At 51.7% G+C, this 18,484-nt stretch overlaps 4 protein-coding genes and 1 non-coding gene across 5 annotated transcripts; 2 read left to right on the top strand and 3 right to left on the bottom strand.

Annotated features, from left to right (window-relative positions):
* Window positions 1–1,537: 1,537 nt before the first annotated feature.
* On the top strand, window positions 1,538–3,151 carry LRP88_00686 (FAD-binding oxidoreductase; the record flags this gene model as incomplete). Its single annotated transcript, XM_083237391.1, has 3 exons — window positions 1,538–1,627; window positions 1,683–2,103; window positions 2,163–3,151. The coding sequence occupies 3 exons, from the start codon at window positions 1,538–1,540 to the stop codon at window positions 3,149–3,151; spliced, it is 1,500 nt and encodes a 499-aa protein (XP_083105896.1).
* Window positions 3,152–5,939: 2,788 nt separating this feature from the next.
* On the top strand, window positions 5,940–8,278 carry LRP88_00685 (uncharacterized protein; the record flags this gene model as incomplete). Its single annotated transcript, XM_083237390.1, has 5 exons — window positions 5,940–6,442; window positions 6,651–6,984; window positions 7,046–7,181; window positions 7,558–7,721; window positions 8,048–8,278. The coding sequence occupies 5 exons, from the start codon at window positions 5,940–5,942 to the stop codon at window positions 8,276–8,278; spliced, it is 1,368 nt and encodes a 455-aa protein (XP_083105895.1).
* A 1,244-nt stretch (window positions 8,279–9,522) lies between these two features.
* LRP88_00684 lies at window positions 9,523–9,605 on the bottom strand. The gene has a single exon. It is a non-coding gene; the product is annotated as a tRNA-Lys (tRNA).
* A 909-nt stretch (window positions 9,606–10,514) lies between these two features.
* LRP88_00683 (uncharacterized protein) lies at window positions 10,515–12,654 on the bottom strand (the record flags this gene model as incomplete). The annotated part of the gene is made up of 8 exons (XM_083237389.1): window positions 10,515–10,557; window positions 10,610–10,718; window positions 10,788–11,152; window positions 11,207–11,478; window positions 11,544–11,694; window positions 11,744–11,791; window positions 11,843–12,126; window positions 12,319–12,654. 8 exons carry the CDS (start codon window positions 12,652–12,654, stop codon window positions 10,515–10,517), a joined length of 1,608 nt encoding a protein of 535 aa, XP_083105894.1.
* Window positions 12,655–16,034: 3,380 nt separating this feature from the next.
* Window positions 16,035–17,827, bottom strand: LRP88_00682 (major facilitator superfamily domain-containing protein; the record flags this gene model as incomplete). The annotated part of the gene is made up of 6 exons (XM_083237388.1): window positions 16,035–16,571; window positions 16,627–16,662; window positions 16,791–17,273; window positions 17,333–17,430; window positions 17,493–17,595; window positions 17,645–17,827. The coding sequence occupies 6 exons, from the start codon at window positions 17,825–17,827 to the stop codon at window positions 16,035–16,037; spliced, it is 1,440 nt and encodes a 479-aa protein (XP_083105893.1).
* Between the last annotated feature and the right edge of the window lie 657 nt (window positions 17,828–18,484).

Genomic DNA, 18,484 nt, shown 5'->3' with positions numbered 1-18,484 from the left:
AAGTCGTTGGAGTAGAGGGGCCGCTTTCATTGGTGAGTTTAGGCTTTCTCTTTAGCTAGCGGACCTTTCTTGTGCCTCTCAATTGTTCCAGTACCACTTTCCCGAATCCACGCTATCCCACGCACGCTTGAGGAAGTCAGCTTGTGGTTGTTGATTTGAGTGGAGAGTAGAGAGAGGCGTCGTCGGACATCTGGTGGTGGCCTCCTTGACCCGTCGGGGCCAGCACTTCGGTCAGGGAGCGATGCAGTGAGCTGCATTATGATCTGCTTGACCCCCTGTTCGGTTCTCAATATCGCCTCCTAGACCTTGAAGCCTGGCAACCGTTGCCCAAGTGATGTGCTGGTGTTGTGTGGTAGAGTGATGGAACCATCCATCCCATGTCTAATCATGGCCATCTGATGGATGGTGCGGATTGCCTGCTGCCAAAAATGTACCGAGTGCTTTGCTTTGCTTGTTTCGCGAAAGCCTCCAAGAGGTCACGGTTTAGCAGGAAAATGGGACATCCGGCCCTCACTGCATCAAGGTACTCTTGCTCTGAAGAATTTCGAGGCTTAAAGGATGTGGATTCGGGTCAAACATCTTTCAACCTTCGGAAGAAGATGCGATATGCTGAGTTTTTGCCGTTCGACCTACCGCGGACCAGGGCGTCCCAGCACCGGCCGCCGCACCAGGCCCCAGGAGATATCTAATCGCCCTTCTCAAAGAGATATAGGGGATCCCAGATGAGCTTGGTGTATCTGACCATATCGCGTGTGCTGTCGGCAATCGGCGCGGCTAAAACAAGAACAAGATTCTCCCGCTTGATCATTCGGATGAATTTGTGCCTTTCGTACATGGAATTCTTTGAGTAATGTCGCTCGTCCAGAACAAGATACAAGAAGTCATCATTGGTGATGGAGAGGCTCTGCTCACCACGGGCTTAGGCTGTAGCACAGTTCTGCCAAAGTCTGGCAACTGCTGTGTCTTCAGAGACAATAATCACCGTGCGCGCCACCTATGTTGCGGTTATTAAGTCGATTTGTCGTTAGAAGGGTAGTGGTACAAACAGTGGAACTCGGTCCCTCGGGCAGACGGTTGAGTAGGTAGCTGTCCAAGGTCCTCTGTGGAGCTCAACGTCTGTCTTGACGACGTTTCGTCACAACCCGACTGCGTCTTGGCGTGCCCGCGGAGCCCGTGATGCTGATGCTGAACCGTTCGAGAGATTCGTAGTCAATAATGCGACGTGTTTGTCAACACGTCGAAATTAAGTTCCGGCTGTCCCGGAAAGATTTGCATTTGTGCGTTGCCCGATCGGCAGTTCAGTTGAGGCTCCCCAGATACATTAGGCCCATGTACGGAGGCCGCGGACAAGTCATTGCTGAGTGGGCACCGTAATACAACGGGTTGTTCGGGTCCGCAGATGGCTCTACGAAGAACGGTGGTATGTGTATAAAGACATGAGGCCTCAGCCGGATCAGAGTAAATAAATGCACGTCTCTATACAAATGAGCCCCCCTCGAACTTAAGATACGCCCCGATATCCATCAACCCCCCGAAGATGAAGCCATTGTGTTTAGCGGCACTCGCCATTTCGGCCGTCTTTGCCTCTTCTCCAGAAGCGTCCACGAGAGGGAAATGTAAGGCTGCAGTAAGTCTCAGTTTGTGTCTTCATTATTTCAGTTCAGTACCAATAACAGCCTTAGTGCTCTTCTGTCGCCAAGCTGTACCCAGAACAACTGATTAGTCCATCTTCCTCTGCCTATGCAAAGGCGCAGGAATCATACTGGAGCGAACAACAGCGGTCAAGAGACCCAGCATGCTTCTTCCAGCCCACATCGGCCGAACAGGTCCAGGCTGCAATTGTTCACGTCAAACGAGCTGGCTGCCTATTCTCCATCAAGGGAGGCGGTCATTCCTACAACTCTCGAGGATCAAGCATTGATGGAGGATTCCAATTTGATCTGGTGAACTTGAACCAAATCAATATTCATGAGGATCGCCAGAGCCTGACAGTTGGTCCGGGTGTCCGATGGGGCCCACTCTTCAAGCTTCTCGAAGGTCAAGGGTTGATCGCCGTAGGTGGTCGGGACGTTGGCGTCGGCGTTCCAGGTTTTACCTTTGGTGGTGAGTGCGAAGGGCGAACGAGTCGACGAGTGAGCACAATATTCTAACAGTGGACGAAGGCGGTCTGTCAAATTTGGCCAGTGTCCGAGGTTGGGCTGCGGATAACCTCGAGTCGTTCGATATTGTTCTCGCCAGCGGCGAACTTGTCACTGCAAACGCAAAATCCAACCCGGATCTCTTTAGAGCGGTTCGAGGCGGTGGAGGCCACAACTTTGGCATTGTCGTCAACCTTACCATCAAGCTTTATGACTACAACGGCATGTGGGGTGGTCTTCGGATTCATTCCCAAGACACATTCGATGACCTTTGGGACGCTTATGATACCTATATACGAAGACTGCCCGCAGACGGAAAGGCACACTTGTATGTGGACTTTGCCCGCCAAAACGGTTCCGTCGTTGGTGTTACTTTCATGGCCTATCCAGAGCCAGTCCAAGACCCGCCAGTCTTTGACAGTTTTCGGTCGATCCCGAGTGTTGTCGATACCTTGCGGCTAGCAAATTACTCTGATCTCTCTGACGAACAGGCCAAGGCAATCGACTCCAGAGGTCGCAGAAATTCTGGCTGGACTCAAGCTGTTGAATTCGATATTGAGCTGATTAAGTCCGTGGTTGACTTCTGGATCAAGACGACTGAAGATATCTCCAAGAGAGTTGATGCTGGACTCGACTTCAACATCATCACCCCCGGAATGCGGAACTGGGCTGCTCGCAACGGCACGACGAATGCGATGGGCCTTGAAGGACCCGATGAGCCGCTCATCAACATTATGCTCGCCATGGCATGGGATGATGAGTCCCTCGACCGCGAGGTATTGAACACAAATCGGAGGCTCGATGAGGGCATCCGGAAGCTTGCAACCGACAGATACCATCGGTTCAAGTACATGAACTACGCTCACTTGGAACAAGACGTGATTGCTTCCTACGGGGAGAAAAACAAGAGGTTTTTGAAGCAAGTCGCAGCCAAGTTTGACCCTGACTCGATCTTCCAAAAGCTGCAGCCTGGGGGTTTCAAGCTAGACGGGCCACGTCGGCAAAACTACTAGGACTCCTCCCTCGCGGCTCAAGACGTTTTGATCTTGTTCAACTATTTTGTAGGGGTTTTGTATCCGATTGAGGTTTTTCCCCTACCGCCACGGCCCTACGCCAAACTCTCTTATGTATTAATTAAGGAACTATTTACCATGCTTGGGCTTCTATCTAATCTATGGCTTGCTGGTTTAACATTTTCCCATCATCGTTACCTGTTTCCTGCTTCTATCGCCTGTTCATTTGCCATACCTGGTGCACACGCTTTGGTTCAGAGCGGCCAATACAGTCCCTATTGCCCCTTTACCGATGATGAAAAAGCAGGAGGAGGGATCGGTCAATCGTTGAGCAGGTCGACAGGTTGCTTGCAAGATGAAAGGTCAAGACCTTCGTCGCCCTCGTAGGCTGGCATATGTTGGAAACTGATCCGCACCTTATTCTTCATGTCCTGGCGGACGACAAAGTTGACCAAATCTTGCTTCGCAGCATCGTTGCGTCCGAGTTTTCCGTATGGGACAAAGCCAGGATGGCGTGTTGCCGTTCTGTCGGGTGGCGTTGAGCTCATCTGACATCTTCGCGAACCGACGTCGCTTTTGTTGCGAATAAACCACAGATGCATGAGTTCAGTCTTCGTAATGGGAGCCCCAGGTGTATTCATGGGGCTGCTCTGAGTCGAGGTAGAAGGTGCAAAAATGGCTTGGGAAGCTTCGCATGATCTGGAACATGATGCGCATCACACTCGGGTTCTCCTCGATGTCTTTCTAAGGTTGTATCTCCTTTGGGCTGTCGAGTACCCTTGTCGTCGGACTTTGCAGGAAAATCGTGGACTTGGATGCCGAAATGGTCGGCCAAAGCGTGCGATGTGTGGTGAGCATTGGTGAGAGTGGTTGGGGTCGGAGGAAGGGTTGTTCGCTTGTTCTTGAAATAGGGCGGCGGCAAACTGTTCCAGGAAATACTAGGTGATCGCGGTGACTGTGATGTTTGTTAGATTGGTGCAAACCAGAGCCGCAACTTATCTGCCAGCAGAGATGAGCAGGGCACCGTTGTTGGTATTGAACGGACGCGTAGGGGGTCAGTTCGTTTCTGGGAGTGGGGCGCCGTGCGTTGTGTGTGAAGGTCACGTGCCACCCCGGAGCTCACACCAGATGCAGACTTCTGTCGTTCGACGACGCTAGTACCTAGATTATTCTTAGAGTTACCTTTCCCTAAAATTACGCAAATTTCTTATAAAATCAACTAATATCATTCAGTTATATGTGTTAAAACCATCATAAACTTGCCCAAGGTCATCATAAGTCCGGAGTCGGGCACCGCAAACAACGTCGTTCCGTTTGGCCTTTGAGAACAGTCAGGTGCGAGTTTGAACAGTGGATGCCAAGTTTGCTTGTGCTTCAGGCAACCAGCAGGCGTTTGCAGTACTGTTCAACAAACGATTTCTCCATGCAGCACCGTCCACTCTTCACTCCGGTTTCCCTCTTCTCTCCATTTCCCCCTCATTCACCTCAAGCTCTCTTCTCCCCCTCCCTCTTGATGCGCATCGCCATTTCTTCCCTCCTCTTTTGCAACTGTCTTCTTGACATGGCCATCGCGCGTTCCGAGAAGGCCGAAACCCACCTGCCCAGCATCCATGAGAGCCAGTTTTTTTCGATGAGCTCCTGCGGGCAGCATTCATCTGTCTCGGCAGTTGGTTCATGTCAGTAGATAGGCTCCCCCGCTCCGAGGAGAGGCGCCTCGTACTTATGGAGACGTTTTTCAACGTAGCACCTTGACAACCTTGCATCTCTCGTTTTCAACTCATCCACACCAGGCCTGGCTCCTCCTCACGCCTCAGTTAGTCTTCCGTCCCTCGTTCACCTTCTTGACCATGCCCTACTCTTCTTTGGCTAGCGGCTCTTAGTTCTACCACGTATTCTCGTCAAAAGGACAGAAGCTTCCCCTTCGCCTAGCGAAAGCTTGCTACCTGAATCAGATTGCGGGGGGCGGGATCAACCTGGGGATGACGACAGTTTGTTGACGTACCTCCCTGCGTTGTCGCCCGCCGGCCGAGGTCTACGCCCACTGAGCATTCGGCCAATCCCTTAGAAGGACAGCGGAAAGAGGCTGGCGGAAGAGGAATGGCAGTTGGGGCTGCCACAGCACTGCGATTCTCTGCTGCCTTCCTTTAGCGAACTGTCAGATTCGTTCGCCCACCTGTCCGTTCTCTCACCAAGCATCTTTACAAACTAATCGCCGAACACGAAAGGGTGGACAATTGGCTGCTTAGTGTCACATTTCTCAACCACGGCGCCTATGATTCTGGACCCTGGGTTGCTGGTCTGGTGGGACTCAAGACCAGCTGTACACATGGCTGGATCGCGATGGTACGTCCACCTTGTTTCACTGCGAACGAATAAGAGCTAAACATCTCTGAAGTGGCGAGAGTGGCCAGTCCCCTCTACAGCATCTACACGGACAACAGAAGGGGTCACCTAACCGCCGCTGGTATGATCCATGCCACCCTCAAAGTCAACGATATCTTCCATAGGTTGCAGGCACTGCTAGACTCTACGCCAGGAGCATTGCTAAACAAGAGGACGGTGGACAGGAAGGCGATAGACAAGACGACGCTCGACAAGATGACCACTGGACTCGTTCCTATTCTCCGCGCACCTTCTACCACCCTCGAGGGTATTGGGTGCCACCTGATCCCACATTGCAACCATCTACCGACTCTTGGCCTCCTTTCCGGAGAGGTTCTCAAACAATCCAGTGGCAGAGGGGCCTAACGACTTGTGGGGGCACAGCCATAACACCTGGCAAGCTGCTATGGTTGTGTTTCAAGCATTCAAGAATCGACGATCACTGCAGCAGACCCACCCGGCCAGCCCGAAACCAAAGCTTGCCGAGTGGTTCGGCCTCATCACTGACGGAGAAGTGATTGCTGTGAAGGCAAACATTGATCTGTCGGCATCAGTCAGATTCAGTCTCGACGACACTACCTTCGAGGCAACCTTGCAAAGCGCAGGATTTGACTCCCGACAAGATCAGCTCGACGAGATGGTGACGGCCTCCGACTTCTTCAAGGTCTTCCCACAATTGTATCGAGGGGAACTTCCTGCCAACGGCAAGTGCATCAAGGACGATGACTTGACTCTTGGCGACCACGTGAATGACTCCATTGTGGAGGTCATGTCCCAAATGAACCAGACCGCCAGCCTTGCCGCCGAGCTCAAGCAGCATTCGAACATCTTATACACGCCACTTGGCCCAGTCCAATTGAACCCGCTCAGGGGCCGGCTGAAGAAGATCTCCAACGCGGAACATGACAAGTAACTGGAGACTGACCCAAAATTCCTGGAGGCGGCAACGCCTTCTTCGGTTGATGCAAAGGCCGTCGGATTGGACCAAATCGCCAGGGGAGAGGAACATCAAATCCTGCGAGAGGTGCTCTACGCAGTCACCGGCAAGGAAACTTGGGCATACGCGCTAAGGAAGACTCCAGCGAGGGCCCCGAAAGAAGCTCCGACAAGACTCCAGGAAGGACTCTGGGCAGGAGTCCGACAAGAACCCCAATGATGTCGCGTTCGAGATCATGCGGATGACACGTCATTTAAGGGGCACCTTCCTTCCCAACGGTACGGACCTTGAGGCCTTCTACAAGAAGATCGGGATTGACTACACACTTTTGCCTGCGGGGAATCTGGCGTTCATCCAACACGAGAGACACATCAAACCAAGCATCATTCTTTGCCCTGGCTCCGTGTGTTATCAGATCCTCAAGGAGCTCATCAAATGGTTCGACTCCTACTTCAAGGTCGCGATGTGCTACGGCACAAAATTGCACCCCATTGAACCAGTTCTGAAGTACTACGTACTGGATGACACGAAGGAACTTCAGGCGTGGATCGACGAACAGGCTATGTCGCACGAAGGACGCAGGACGACAGATCCTTCGAAAGACCCTCGTCATGCCGTACACGACCGCCATTTGCCGCATGGCCCGACGCAAGAACGCGAACATGCTCGACTATGATGTCTTGGACAAGATCGACAAGATCGACAAGGAAGGTGTGCGCTCTCAACCACGAAGTTGACATCGCCGACCAAAAGAGCCTCCCCACCGACAACGAGGATGCCACCAACGACCACCAACAACACACGGACATCGACAGTCGCCATGCCCTCCGGTCTGCCTAGAACTTTTGAAGAGAAGAATCGTCTTTGTCTCGTTCGTAATGCACAGTTCAACTGGATGATATATATAATATGGCAAGGGCTACGCCGCGAAAAGCCCTTGCTCCACGACCAACAACCTCGCCCTGAAACTCGACCCTAAAGCGTTACACATTATCTCAGCCACGTCACTTTTGAATCATATCCGGGTCTTCTTGGGGTCTGTAAACTTTTTGTCGGCACGAGTGGCCTTTCACATACAATGGTGCAGCGGAACCCGCTGATCCTGAGATATTCTACAACGAAGACGCCTCGGATGCCATCAAGGCTGGCGGCGAATTCAATGGCGAGCTCGGCAAGATCAGCATGGAGCGACTCCTCGGTCCCGGTCTTGACTCTCTGGGGAGGGAAGAGGCAGCGAGCCACTCTCTCCCCGTAGGCAGAAACTTCGCCAGGAATACATATCCTTTATCTAGAATGGGTGTGAACTGTTGTTTCTGCTCAACCCACTGCTGCTCCAAGCCTACACCGAAAGGATCAATTACGGGACTGATTTTGCCCAAGCCGCCATCAGGCCGCTTATGCACCTTCTCTGCCTTCGTCGTGGCATGCTCACAACGTTGGAGCTACCCGACAAGAGCGTTGTTTCGCCGGGTGACTCCTGGCTTCTTTACTCGAGGTGTATAGGTGAACCTTCACCGCCCGACGCAAGGCAAATCGCGAGTCTGTGCCAACAACACTTTGGAGGTCTCCTTTCCCAGTCCGGAGAACAGGGTTCCGAACACATTGGCCACAACATCTTCCAAGACGCCACTTCGCAAGTACTAAATGGTTCAGTGTTAAGGGTTCTTTCGCTTCTCACCACAAACCTTGGCTTCTATCTGTTGACAGAACCCAACAGACGAAACGTCAAACTGCTTGGTGACACAGAGGCAGTGAAGATCCTGGCGGAGCAGAAGCTGGCGCACTTCAGCCAGATGGACGACACCTAAGATGACTTGGAGGTCCTTGAACTCGTCGGCAGGGCTTGGAATCGACGGGGTTACGAAGGAATATGACCTCTGACGAACTGAGGATGCAGGCAAGGGCAAACCAGCAAGCCAGAGTTGGCCTGTTTGGGGCGTTGCGGAATGCAATTCCGTCATACAAATCGACAGAACTGGCGGACTTTAGTGGTACTTCTATCACACGCAGCCAAACAGTGGCGTTTCTTTCCCAACTCACCGCGCGTGGATAGTGGAAACAGGGAGAACGCGAATCTAGTTGAAGCATGCTCAACGTCATTATGGTGGTCTCGAATATCCTCGCTACTTATCTCGAAGGAGCACACTGTTCCGGACCGCGAGGTAGCCATCTGCCGATTCAACAACAAGAATGGAGAATGCGGTACCTTGATCACATCGCTGCAGCTCAGAGCTTTCGGTACCAACTTCCACGGTGCTTGTTCAACCACCATCGTGGAGCAGCCACCCAGTATGTCCACGCTTCAGTAGGTTATCAGCAGGCTTTAGTCGGTTGGGGGAGGTAATGTCCACGGAACTCGTGAGGCAAGCCGAGGCGGGTTTTGTTGGATTGTTACAGAGGGGGGAGGTTCGGCGTAATGATGGCCTTGGAGATAGAATCAAGGATTGGAAACTCTGCATCCTTGGCCCATTGATAGGACGGCGTTTGTCTTATGAGGATTTTAGCTAATGATGTAAAAACATTTACTCAAAGTGTGATGATAAATACATAGAACTAGGATAAACTTATGGAATATTATATCAAATATTAACCTGAAGTATGAGTACTCTTTTGTGCTTCTATTCTAACCGAACGACAGGGCCTCTGCAGCCAACCACACACTTTGCAGGCGGCTACGGGGGCTTTTCATTTTGAAGACTGCGGGAATGGACGGTCTTTGGGAGGTAAACGTTGAGTTGCGGGCTCCTTACTAAACCCTAAAGCGTGTCACAAAAACAGCAAGGCTAACAAAGTTCCTTCACCAACGAATAGATCGCAGAAAGAGGGATATAATGCAAGGGTAGGAGGAAAAATGTCAGCCCTGACGATTCTTTCGCTGTTGTCCCTTATCACCAGTCAACTGTTCACACCTACGGCCATGATGTCCAATCCACCACCCACGACGAAACACAGACACAAGCAGTTTACATGAAGGCCAGCCAAAAAGAACAAATTAACCAAAAAAAAAAAAAAAAAAAAAAAAAGAATAAGTCCTCAATCATTTTATAGGAACAGCCCGATGCGGGGGTCGAACCCGCAGCCTTGAGATTGTGCACTCGTAAGAGTCTCACGCTCTACCGATTGAGCTAACCGGGCAGCACCGGATCGCGTTATTAGAGAAGTGCGCTGCTTGGGAGGGGTTAGCAGCTGCGAGGGCTTGACTTATGCCTCCCTCAGGCAACCACAGATCCTCACAGCTTCTTGTGTCCGATCAACCTCGACTGCCTCAAATTTCCGTTTGTTATCTCCTCTTTCCGTTCCCCTCTTTTTGATTTCATTGAACCCTTAGTTCATTAGCTCCTATTAAACCCCATGCTGATCTCAACCTCGCTCATCACATCCCTACCACTCTTGTCCAAGTCGTCTATTGTGTTTTTTGATATAGTTGAAGCCCTGCCCTTGATGGGATAACTGAGCCGATAGATAGCCCAAGTCTTCGATCTGTCTACTACCTGGGTGTCATCCAGCAACAGTTCCTCCTTTCAACAGTCAACCATATGCCAGGCCATCGGCTTCGACACAGAAGGCTCAGCTACTATAGTCATGATCAAGACAAGACCGCATCCGAGACCCTGCCGTTATCAGCTGGCAACCGATGACGCTGATTTTCCGTGGGGGCTATCACGCCCTTCGTTAGTTAGTAAATAGGCCTGGGAATCGTCACCGTCGTCGTCACTGTCCTCGCACTCACTGCCTTCGTACTCATTATCCTCGTCGTCGCTGTGATCATCCTCTTCCAATATTCTCGTCCAACCATTGCAGAAATGAGGCGATCTTTCGATACTTGAGTGTTGGAAGCTGATATTTCGCTCCCAAGAACTCCGAGTCGTGCGTGCACCTCTGGTAATTGCGGATTAAGTTCAATGCACCGTTGGAAAGCTTTTTTTGCATCAGTTGGCTGACTGCAGTGGTCGTACTGTAGATGTGTCAGAGTTTTGATGAAAACAGCACGAGAAGAGCCTACCAAAACGCCCAGGTTGAACCAAAGCTCATACAGCCATAGATCTAACCGAATAGCTCTTTGGATGCCCTCCAATGAGTCAAAATACTGATTACATAGGAAGCATAATATCCCGATCATAAGCCAGACTGAGGCACACCGGTCTTCAAGTCGGACAGCCTGCTGAAGAGCCTCATAGGCCTTGCTAGGCTCTTGCAACGAGATGCATGCTCTACCAAGAAGGTACCAGTTTTCAAAATTCAGAGTGTCTAGATAGTATTTTAGTGTTAGTTCTGGCTTCATTATGAAGGTAAACTGTGTACGCAGTGCTCTTTTACCTGATTTGAGAGTGATTTCTAAATGCTGCTTTGATCTTCGGATCAAGTCATCATTGTTGAGCTCTTCCCCTTCCAGGAGGAACATGAGTCCAAAGAAGGCATTCGCAGCTGGATCCCTGGCGTCTTTTTCCAATCGGACAACGGCGTCTTCCATGTTTTCAATAGGCGGTGAGGCCTGATAGAGTTTAACTCTGCGGAAAGCTTCAGGTTCCTCTTGGTGTTGCATGGGGGGCAACTGGGGGCCAATGTGTGGTTCTCTGGTTGCTCGTGTCCGGCCGCCGAAAGACTCCAGGGTTTCTGAGACATATAGTTCCACAAGCGGTGCTGTGGTCACCTTTGTCGTTGCCCATCGACCACAGGAAGTGCTAAAGTCTTTGGTCAGTCCATCTTGCAGAAGATGTGTCTAGTTCGACACTTACCATAGTTTGCGGTGCTGATCTAACTGGACGGCTTGCTTTACAACTTTACCGCCGCATCTAGGATCGACGCAATTCCCTTCCGGTGGAGAGGCTTGCGGTACAACCATGGCCTGCTCGATGTGAAGTCCGGGCTTTACAAAACGCTCCCAGACTCTGGGATCAAGTTCCATACCAGTTTTTGTCATCATAATGGAGAAGCGGTTCCTCATGATGAGATCTGCGCCGGGTCTCGTATTGGCATATACGACGAGCTGAAGCATTTCGCAGAATGACTGGTGCAATTAGTCCTCATTGGGTTTTTTTTTCTGGTGAGTGGTCTCTTGCAGCCAACACTCACATAATAAGTTCGACATGCCTGCAGCGGTAGGGCCCAGCTCTCTCCATGAGCGTCATCGAGCCTCACGATATCAAGAGTGAGATGCAGCGGGATAGCTTCGATAGCGCGCATGATACGTTTCAACTGATTAGTGATGCCGAGAAGCATGCGGCTACATCCAATGGTTAATGACCTGCTTCAGCATTGCCAGGGAGACCTACGTGTTTCGACCGATTGCCTCCAGCATTTCCTTTGAGCATTTTGCAAATCTAATGAGCAAATTAGTTGCCGAGGTGCCAGACCTGTATGAGGGATCTTACAGAGTAAACATTTCCTTAATGTCTTGCATCAGGCGAAAGAGACGCTTGGCATGACGGTGGATCATTGCTGAAGTCTTTCCAGTTTTCCATGATAAGTCATCTATGTTAGTCTCGATAGCCTTCAAGTTTCGGTCCAAGGCTTTTGCTTGTCTTGAAGACGTCTCCGCCTGACTGGCTGTGTTGTCTGCCAGGATCTCGACGGTGCTTTGCGTTCTTGATGCTATGCTCAAGATGGACGTAGCATGGCCAGCGATGGCATTTGCGTGTCTCTCTACTGCCAGCGCCTGGGAGGTACCGATACATCTGGATTGTGATGCGAGTTGATTGGCTCGAGTCCTATCATTGTTTAGCTCTTGTGTCTACCCGCCAGTCAAGGGGTGTTCAGACAATTGCTGCATGCTCAAGAGTATGTTGATAGCTGCCATCTCAGACATTAAAGTCTTTCTAAATGCGTCTACATCGCTCTGGGCCACCACAGACCAGTGGAGTCTTGTTCCGATGCTGGATAGGCTCCTCGTAGTTCGGAAATGGCCGAGGCTGCCTTCTTTGGTCCGCATCTTGTCCGCCATGGCTTGTAGAGGCTGCGAACAATGCACTACAATGGCTCGAATCTTATCCAAGGTCTGGCGCTCCTCGTCGCTCTCTGGTTCCAGGCGCAAGACATGCTGCAGCGTGCTGTGGACAAGGTCCAACTCGACACGGAGCTGCTGGAAATGCGAGGGGGCATCCTTGTAGTTGCGTAGCTCGATGGCGACACGTTCTATCAGGCCCAAGACGGCTACAACGTCGCCTATGGCGTACCCGAACGACATGGCGGTCGACAGTTGGAAATTTGAACGCGCGTGAGTATGCGAGAGCCTCATTTTCAACCCGGCCAATATATCCTTCAATAGGTGCAACATGCATGAATCGTCTTATTAAATACCTTGACAAATTTTAAAAATAAAACTAGTAATCGAGGGCCGAAACCTGAACTGGTAACTCACATTTCATGTTGGCTCACAAGTTTACTACTGGCTCAGACAAAACCACCAGCTATTCGGGATCGTCAGCGATAAAGGAAAAGGTGGGAGTCGATATTCGCATTGCTTATTAGGCTGTTCTAGAATCTTTATAGAAAGAAAAAGCGGTCTGATGCATGCAAAGAAGGCCAGATAGTTTTCTCTGTTAGCGGATATTTTTACATGAGACCCGAATGGCATATGGGACGCCGTGATCTACGTCTGAGTACCTCTAGGTGGTATTAATAGATATAGTGGGCATCAGGGACTTTTCACCTGATCTCTTCATTGGTAAAATATCAGGGTGCCTCAGCCGTGAGTAGGTATGGTGCGCCAAGCTCCTTAAAGTCAGAGTCCTTCTCTTGACAGCTTACAGGAATCGCACGGCTTAAACTCTTCCCTGGGAGGCAGTTTGGCACGGTGGTATAGTGAGCTTTTTATCTAAATGAGACCGCCTAGCCCAGAAACACAGGCTCTATTGCTTCTCTTATTCACTGAAGACTCTCCCTGGCTGGACTGATGGATCAGCAAGCTGGTCTCAAACCCTGTGACTACCGCCAGATTTATATCAAATACGGGCCCACAAGTCTGCCAGACACACGTAGGGCTCTCAGCTCAGATCCAACGGCTCAAGGGCACAATAGACACCAACCATGCCACGCAGGGCCTCGCTGCGTGGCTCCCTGACGAAAGGCATCTCCCTTGCCCCTGAATCTGAGACTCTTTCAACGATAGTGACCACGGACAACAACCATCAACATGGCTCAAGCCACCGCCTCCGATGGATTCCGTCCTCCAACTAACTACCTGACGTGATCACTGCTAGAAAGAGGAAGTACAGTTTCTCGCCCCCCATCATAACGCCCGCTCGTGATGGTTATCCCCCAACTGCTTGATTGAACCCCCTCAACTTGTCAGTCCTCAGATCACCATTGGGTCTACGCATCAACCTGGGGCACTATCTCCACCGTGTGGGCTTGACACACCACTAGTCAGCGTCCTTGCGCCCGCACAGATGTACCAGAGATGTTCCCCAGGCTTGCTTACATCTCCAGACTCCACAAGCGACGGAAACGGGGGCGCTCGTGGCATGGGAATCCCCGACTCAGACCCCGCTGTCGATCTTGATCCAGATGATAAGCCCGATGACATAAAACGTCTTCAGAGATTTACATTCCCCCGCGTATTTTTATCGGAAGAGTCCCCGTAGGAATCCTCCCGCCACGGTCCAGATCGAAGTCTGTGGTTTACGTGTATCAGCCTCATGTAACAGACAAGGAAGGTGGGTTCATGCACCGTGGAAGGCGCCTCGTCCACGCCACTGTTTATGCTTTCCTAAACTATTGCCTTTGCCAGAGGTACTATTGAAAGTTTCGTGTGGGAGGTCGGCGCTAACCAATGCTACCCCTTGGAATAGGTCTCACTCAACATCTAGATCTTGTTCCAGACAAGGGATTGCAGGAGGAGCAATCTCACACCAACAGATAAAGATGCGGCAGATATCATGTCCGCGGAGCAGGGTTCTACAGGGTGCCTGGACGTCGTGTAGACTGACTCGTCTCAGAGACCCCCAAGCGCCGGCGACGCTATGGCCAACCATATCATTGTCGACGGCGTCCGCTTTCCGTCCTCCTCCGGTGCCAGAGCCCGGAAGTTGCAGGTCCGGTATTGCCAAGAGCCTCTGCCAGTCGTGGATTGGCCAACCCGAGTTTTTTCATACCCAAGAGTATCTTCGCGTAATCTAACGGGATACGCGACACATAGGACACGATAAGGCTCGCGTCAAGGGTGTATTCGGGTCGAAGAGCACTAACACTTGCGCCTTCCGTGTATCCCCGATGCCAACTTGAAGCAAGCCATACCCGTCGTGCCGCCCCTGGAGTCACTCCAGAGATGGTCCGGGCTTTGTTTTGGTCCACATAGTTAAGGCGGGGAGAACCTGGGGAATTCAATCAGGTTGATGCTTTGGAACGTGCATTAGGGTACAGACCTTGACGATCAGCATGTACCACAGGATCCCATTTTCCCTGTTCGTACGAATATGACAAGAAACCGCACTGCTGATAGCTCATCTCCCACTTTCGAAAGGTCACTTGGCCTGGTGTTGACACTTGCTAACGATCGTGAGAAGGCGTGAACATCAGCGAATTTGCTCTCGTGTAGAAAGAACACCTGAAGCGAGCAACCCTCATGGCAATCAGACCTGCCTTATCTGGCGACACAACAACAACAACGGCACAAGTTGGATCTACATCCCTGAGACTCAAAACCATCTCGGTGTGACGTAACACCTGCAAGCTGTCAGACCCAGGGATTCACTCTCTGGGGTAACTTCGGCCTGACCGTGAGACATGCGTACAGTACATGGGTAGACGGGTTAAGGATGGAGATAGAGTTGCATGTTTGCGAGATTAAGTGAGGCAGCTGAGAGGTTCCCTTGACTAATTGATGCCTGGTATAGGAAGGGAGCAGCGAATGGGATCGGCGCCTCGTAGTGCGAGGTTGCATCGGGAGCAACCGGGCAAGGTGAACCCCTTACCGACTCCGCAGACGGGGAGTTTTGTCCAACATGGTTCAAGGGGAATGGTGGGTTTGGTTGAGGTTTCACTACGTCATGTCGCAAGAAGGGGGGGTTGGTGTTGGCAACACTTTCTCCGTGGAAAGCAGGGGATAGCATCTCTTCGTGCGGTGCGCGAGGTGGTCTTCCCCAACAGCCAAGACTTGAGATGCCGGGGTGTCTCGGGGTCGCCGACTTCTGATGTTACCTTCCCCGCAATGGGCTCGGCGTATAATGGAAGATCACTTCTAGAACAGCAGGGTCTCGAACGATCCTTCATACAGATTCGGGTCCACTGTGGTTGCAACCTGCATGGTGAACAAACCACCATGGTGGATTCCCCGTAAGGGTGTGATACCCAGGGATGTGTGTTGGCTGCACGACGATGCACAGATGGGGGCACGGTCTTTAGGAGGTTGGTATGTGCTGTTGAGTCCAATGATTTGATTTGCTATGTACAACTGTACAAACTGTTGGTTGGCGACAGCTCAGTCGATGGCGTCTTGCCAGTGGTTCATATCAACATAACGTCAAGGAGTGTCCTATCTTCCAGCTCCCCATATCCCTTGCGGAGTCCCCACACTCCACCATCCTCATCGCTTGATTCCATCTTCGTAGATTCGTGATTTCGTGATTAGTACACGTAAAAGACGGTAGCCTCACTCTCTTGGCTGCGGAGCTTGCGGTTTCGCCTCATCATGATAATCTTGGCCACCCAAGCGAGCGCAGCGGTAGCGACACTGAAAGCAGCACTGCTGGACATGGCAATAGCGTAGCGGGGCTCATCGCTAGAGGGCCAGAGGTAGGGCGTCCAGATGAAGCTGATGTTCATGATCATGGTCACCATGCTGATAGCCACGGCCTTCTTCTCCTTGGTCTGGCCACAGACGGAGCCGCACCAACCGAGAATCAGACTGTTCACGGCGTAGGTGCCAATAGTAAAGATAACCATGCACACGTATCGTCCGGCGGTGTTGAGGGTGGCGGCGGCAGCGGCGAAGCCAATCACGGCCACGGCCTTGGATGCAGTGATGTGCCACGTCCTCTCATTGAATTTTCCGGAAGAATACGAGACGATAATGGTGCTGGCGCCAGCAATGAGGTAGGGTGGGCAGGTGAGGACCAGGGTGATGGTGGTGTTGAAGCCGAGGGTCTTGACGACGGTGGGGAACTAATTTCGTCAGCACGCAACGAAACCTGGTTTTTTCGGCTTTAAATTAACGTACGAAGTTCTTGAATCCGTTCGCGGCCAAGTGAAAGTGCTAAATGCGTTAAAATGAGCCAGGTTTGAGGCGAAACGGTCAACTTACAGCTGAGATATCATGTTAGCAAGTTTTGGTGGAGTGGGGGGGACAAGGTAGCACTAACCCATGAAGCAGAAAATCCAGACCATAGGATCCTTGGCGGCCTGCTGCAGACCCTTCCAGGTAGAGGTCTCACCCTTGTTAGCGACGGTGTCGAGCTCCATGCGGTTGTACGCAAGGTCACGCTCCTCCTGCGTCAGCCACCAGGTGGTCTGCGGGAAGTCAGGCAGCACAAAGTAACCGACGACGGCAATGACGAATGTGACGGCGCCCTGCAGGATAAACAGCCACTTCCAGCCAGCGATTCCTGCCAGATCGTCCATGCCGTAGAAGATGCCCGCGGCGATGAGGCCAGCGAAGGCGGTGGCTAGGATGTTGCCTGTGTAGAGAATGGCGATGCGGGTGGCGACCTCCTTGCGGGTGTAGAAGATGGAGAGGAGGTAGACGGCGCCGGGGTAGTACGGGGCTTCAGTGAGACCGAGGAAGAAGCGGGTGAGGAGGAGGCCCTTGAAGTCCTTGGCCACGGCGGTGAGAGCGCTGACGACGGCCCAGAGCATCATCATGACGCCCTTTGAGCTGGGTTAGTTTTCTGAGGGGTTTTTATCAAGGAGATTTGTCGTTTACTGACCATGTAGCGACTGGGGCGTGTTCGGGTGAGGAACATGTTGGATGGAATCTGGGCGAGGATGTAGCCGACGAACAGGATGGAAACACAGGTTTGGTATTCTAGACAGGGGAATGCATGTGAGTACAACACTGATGAGGAGTTGTGCAAGGGAATCGCGTACCTGTGCCCTTGAGGTTGAGATCCTTCTCGAGATCATTGAGACGAGCCAGAGCAATGGCGTTTCGGTCCAGATAGTTGAGCCAGTACATGCTCCAAAGCATGGGCTAGACATGTAAGCAACAGAGTCAAGGCGTATCTCGCAAAGCCACTCACCATCATCCATCGGTCAAGCTTTCTCACGAGGGCAATCTCCTTGGGATCCGTCTTCTCGTGAGCACCAGAGTAATCAACCTTTTCGACCTTGGGGATAGGCTTCTCTGGGTTCTCATCTTGAAAGATCTGAGGCTCGACGTCACGACGGACGTCGGTCTTGTCGTCGTATGCAGTGGTAGCCATGGTCATGAACAATCAGAGATGTGTCAAGATGATGTTGATGATGCAAAGACTTTGTAGAAAAGGGGCAGCAGTGTCTAGCTGACTCTGAGGAGGAGAGGAGGGCAGTCAAGACGGTTGAGTGCCTTGAGGAGAAGAGAAACCGTTTTTTTCGAGGGGAAGACGAAGCCATTATGTACTCTCCCGTCCGGCTCCAACGTCTTTCCCCTCCAGTGTCAATCACTTCCTACTAAAACCCAGTGACTCTCGTTAACCCTCTTGGTCTTTCTCCCCGGAAATCTCGCCGACCCGTCCCGGGATGTGGGGTGCGGAGTAATGGGGTAATGGAGTCCAAGCATGTCGTGCGGGCGAACATCTCGAAGCTTGCGAGGTTCCAGACGGTCTAGAATCCTGCTACCCCAGGCGGTCCCCCCTTGCTCTGGTGCGTGTTTTTGGTCGTAGCGCTTATCTAGATTGCACTTGGGGTACAAGGGGGGACACCCTGAGATGACCCCCCTTGTACTTCCCCCCTCAGAAACCTTGTACATCAGTCATTTAGCTCTCTCCGAGCCAAGTGCCGTCCTTGGCTCTCATACGACTAGACGAGAAGGAACCAACAGCCAAGCTGTAAATGATGCGCCAAGGAGCGAAGATCAGCCTAGTAGGAGTAGTCGCCAAGGC

This window comes from Fusarium phalaenopsidis (assembly GCF_050370095.1).
Source record: "Fusarium phalaenopsidis strain FUZ10S chromosome Unknown contig_32278, whole genome shotgun sequence".
In the NCBI taxonomy this organism is placed as follows: domain Eukaryota; kingdom Fungi; phylum Ascomycota; class Sordariomycetes; order Hypocreales; family Nectriaceae; genus Fusarium; species Fusarium phalaenopsidis.
This window is presented reverse-complemented; position numbering and strand designations above follow the sequence as displayed.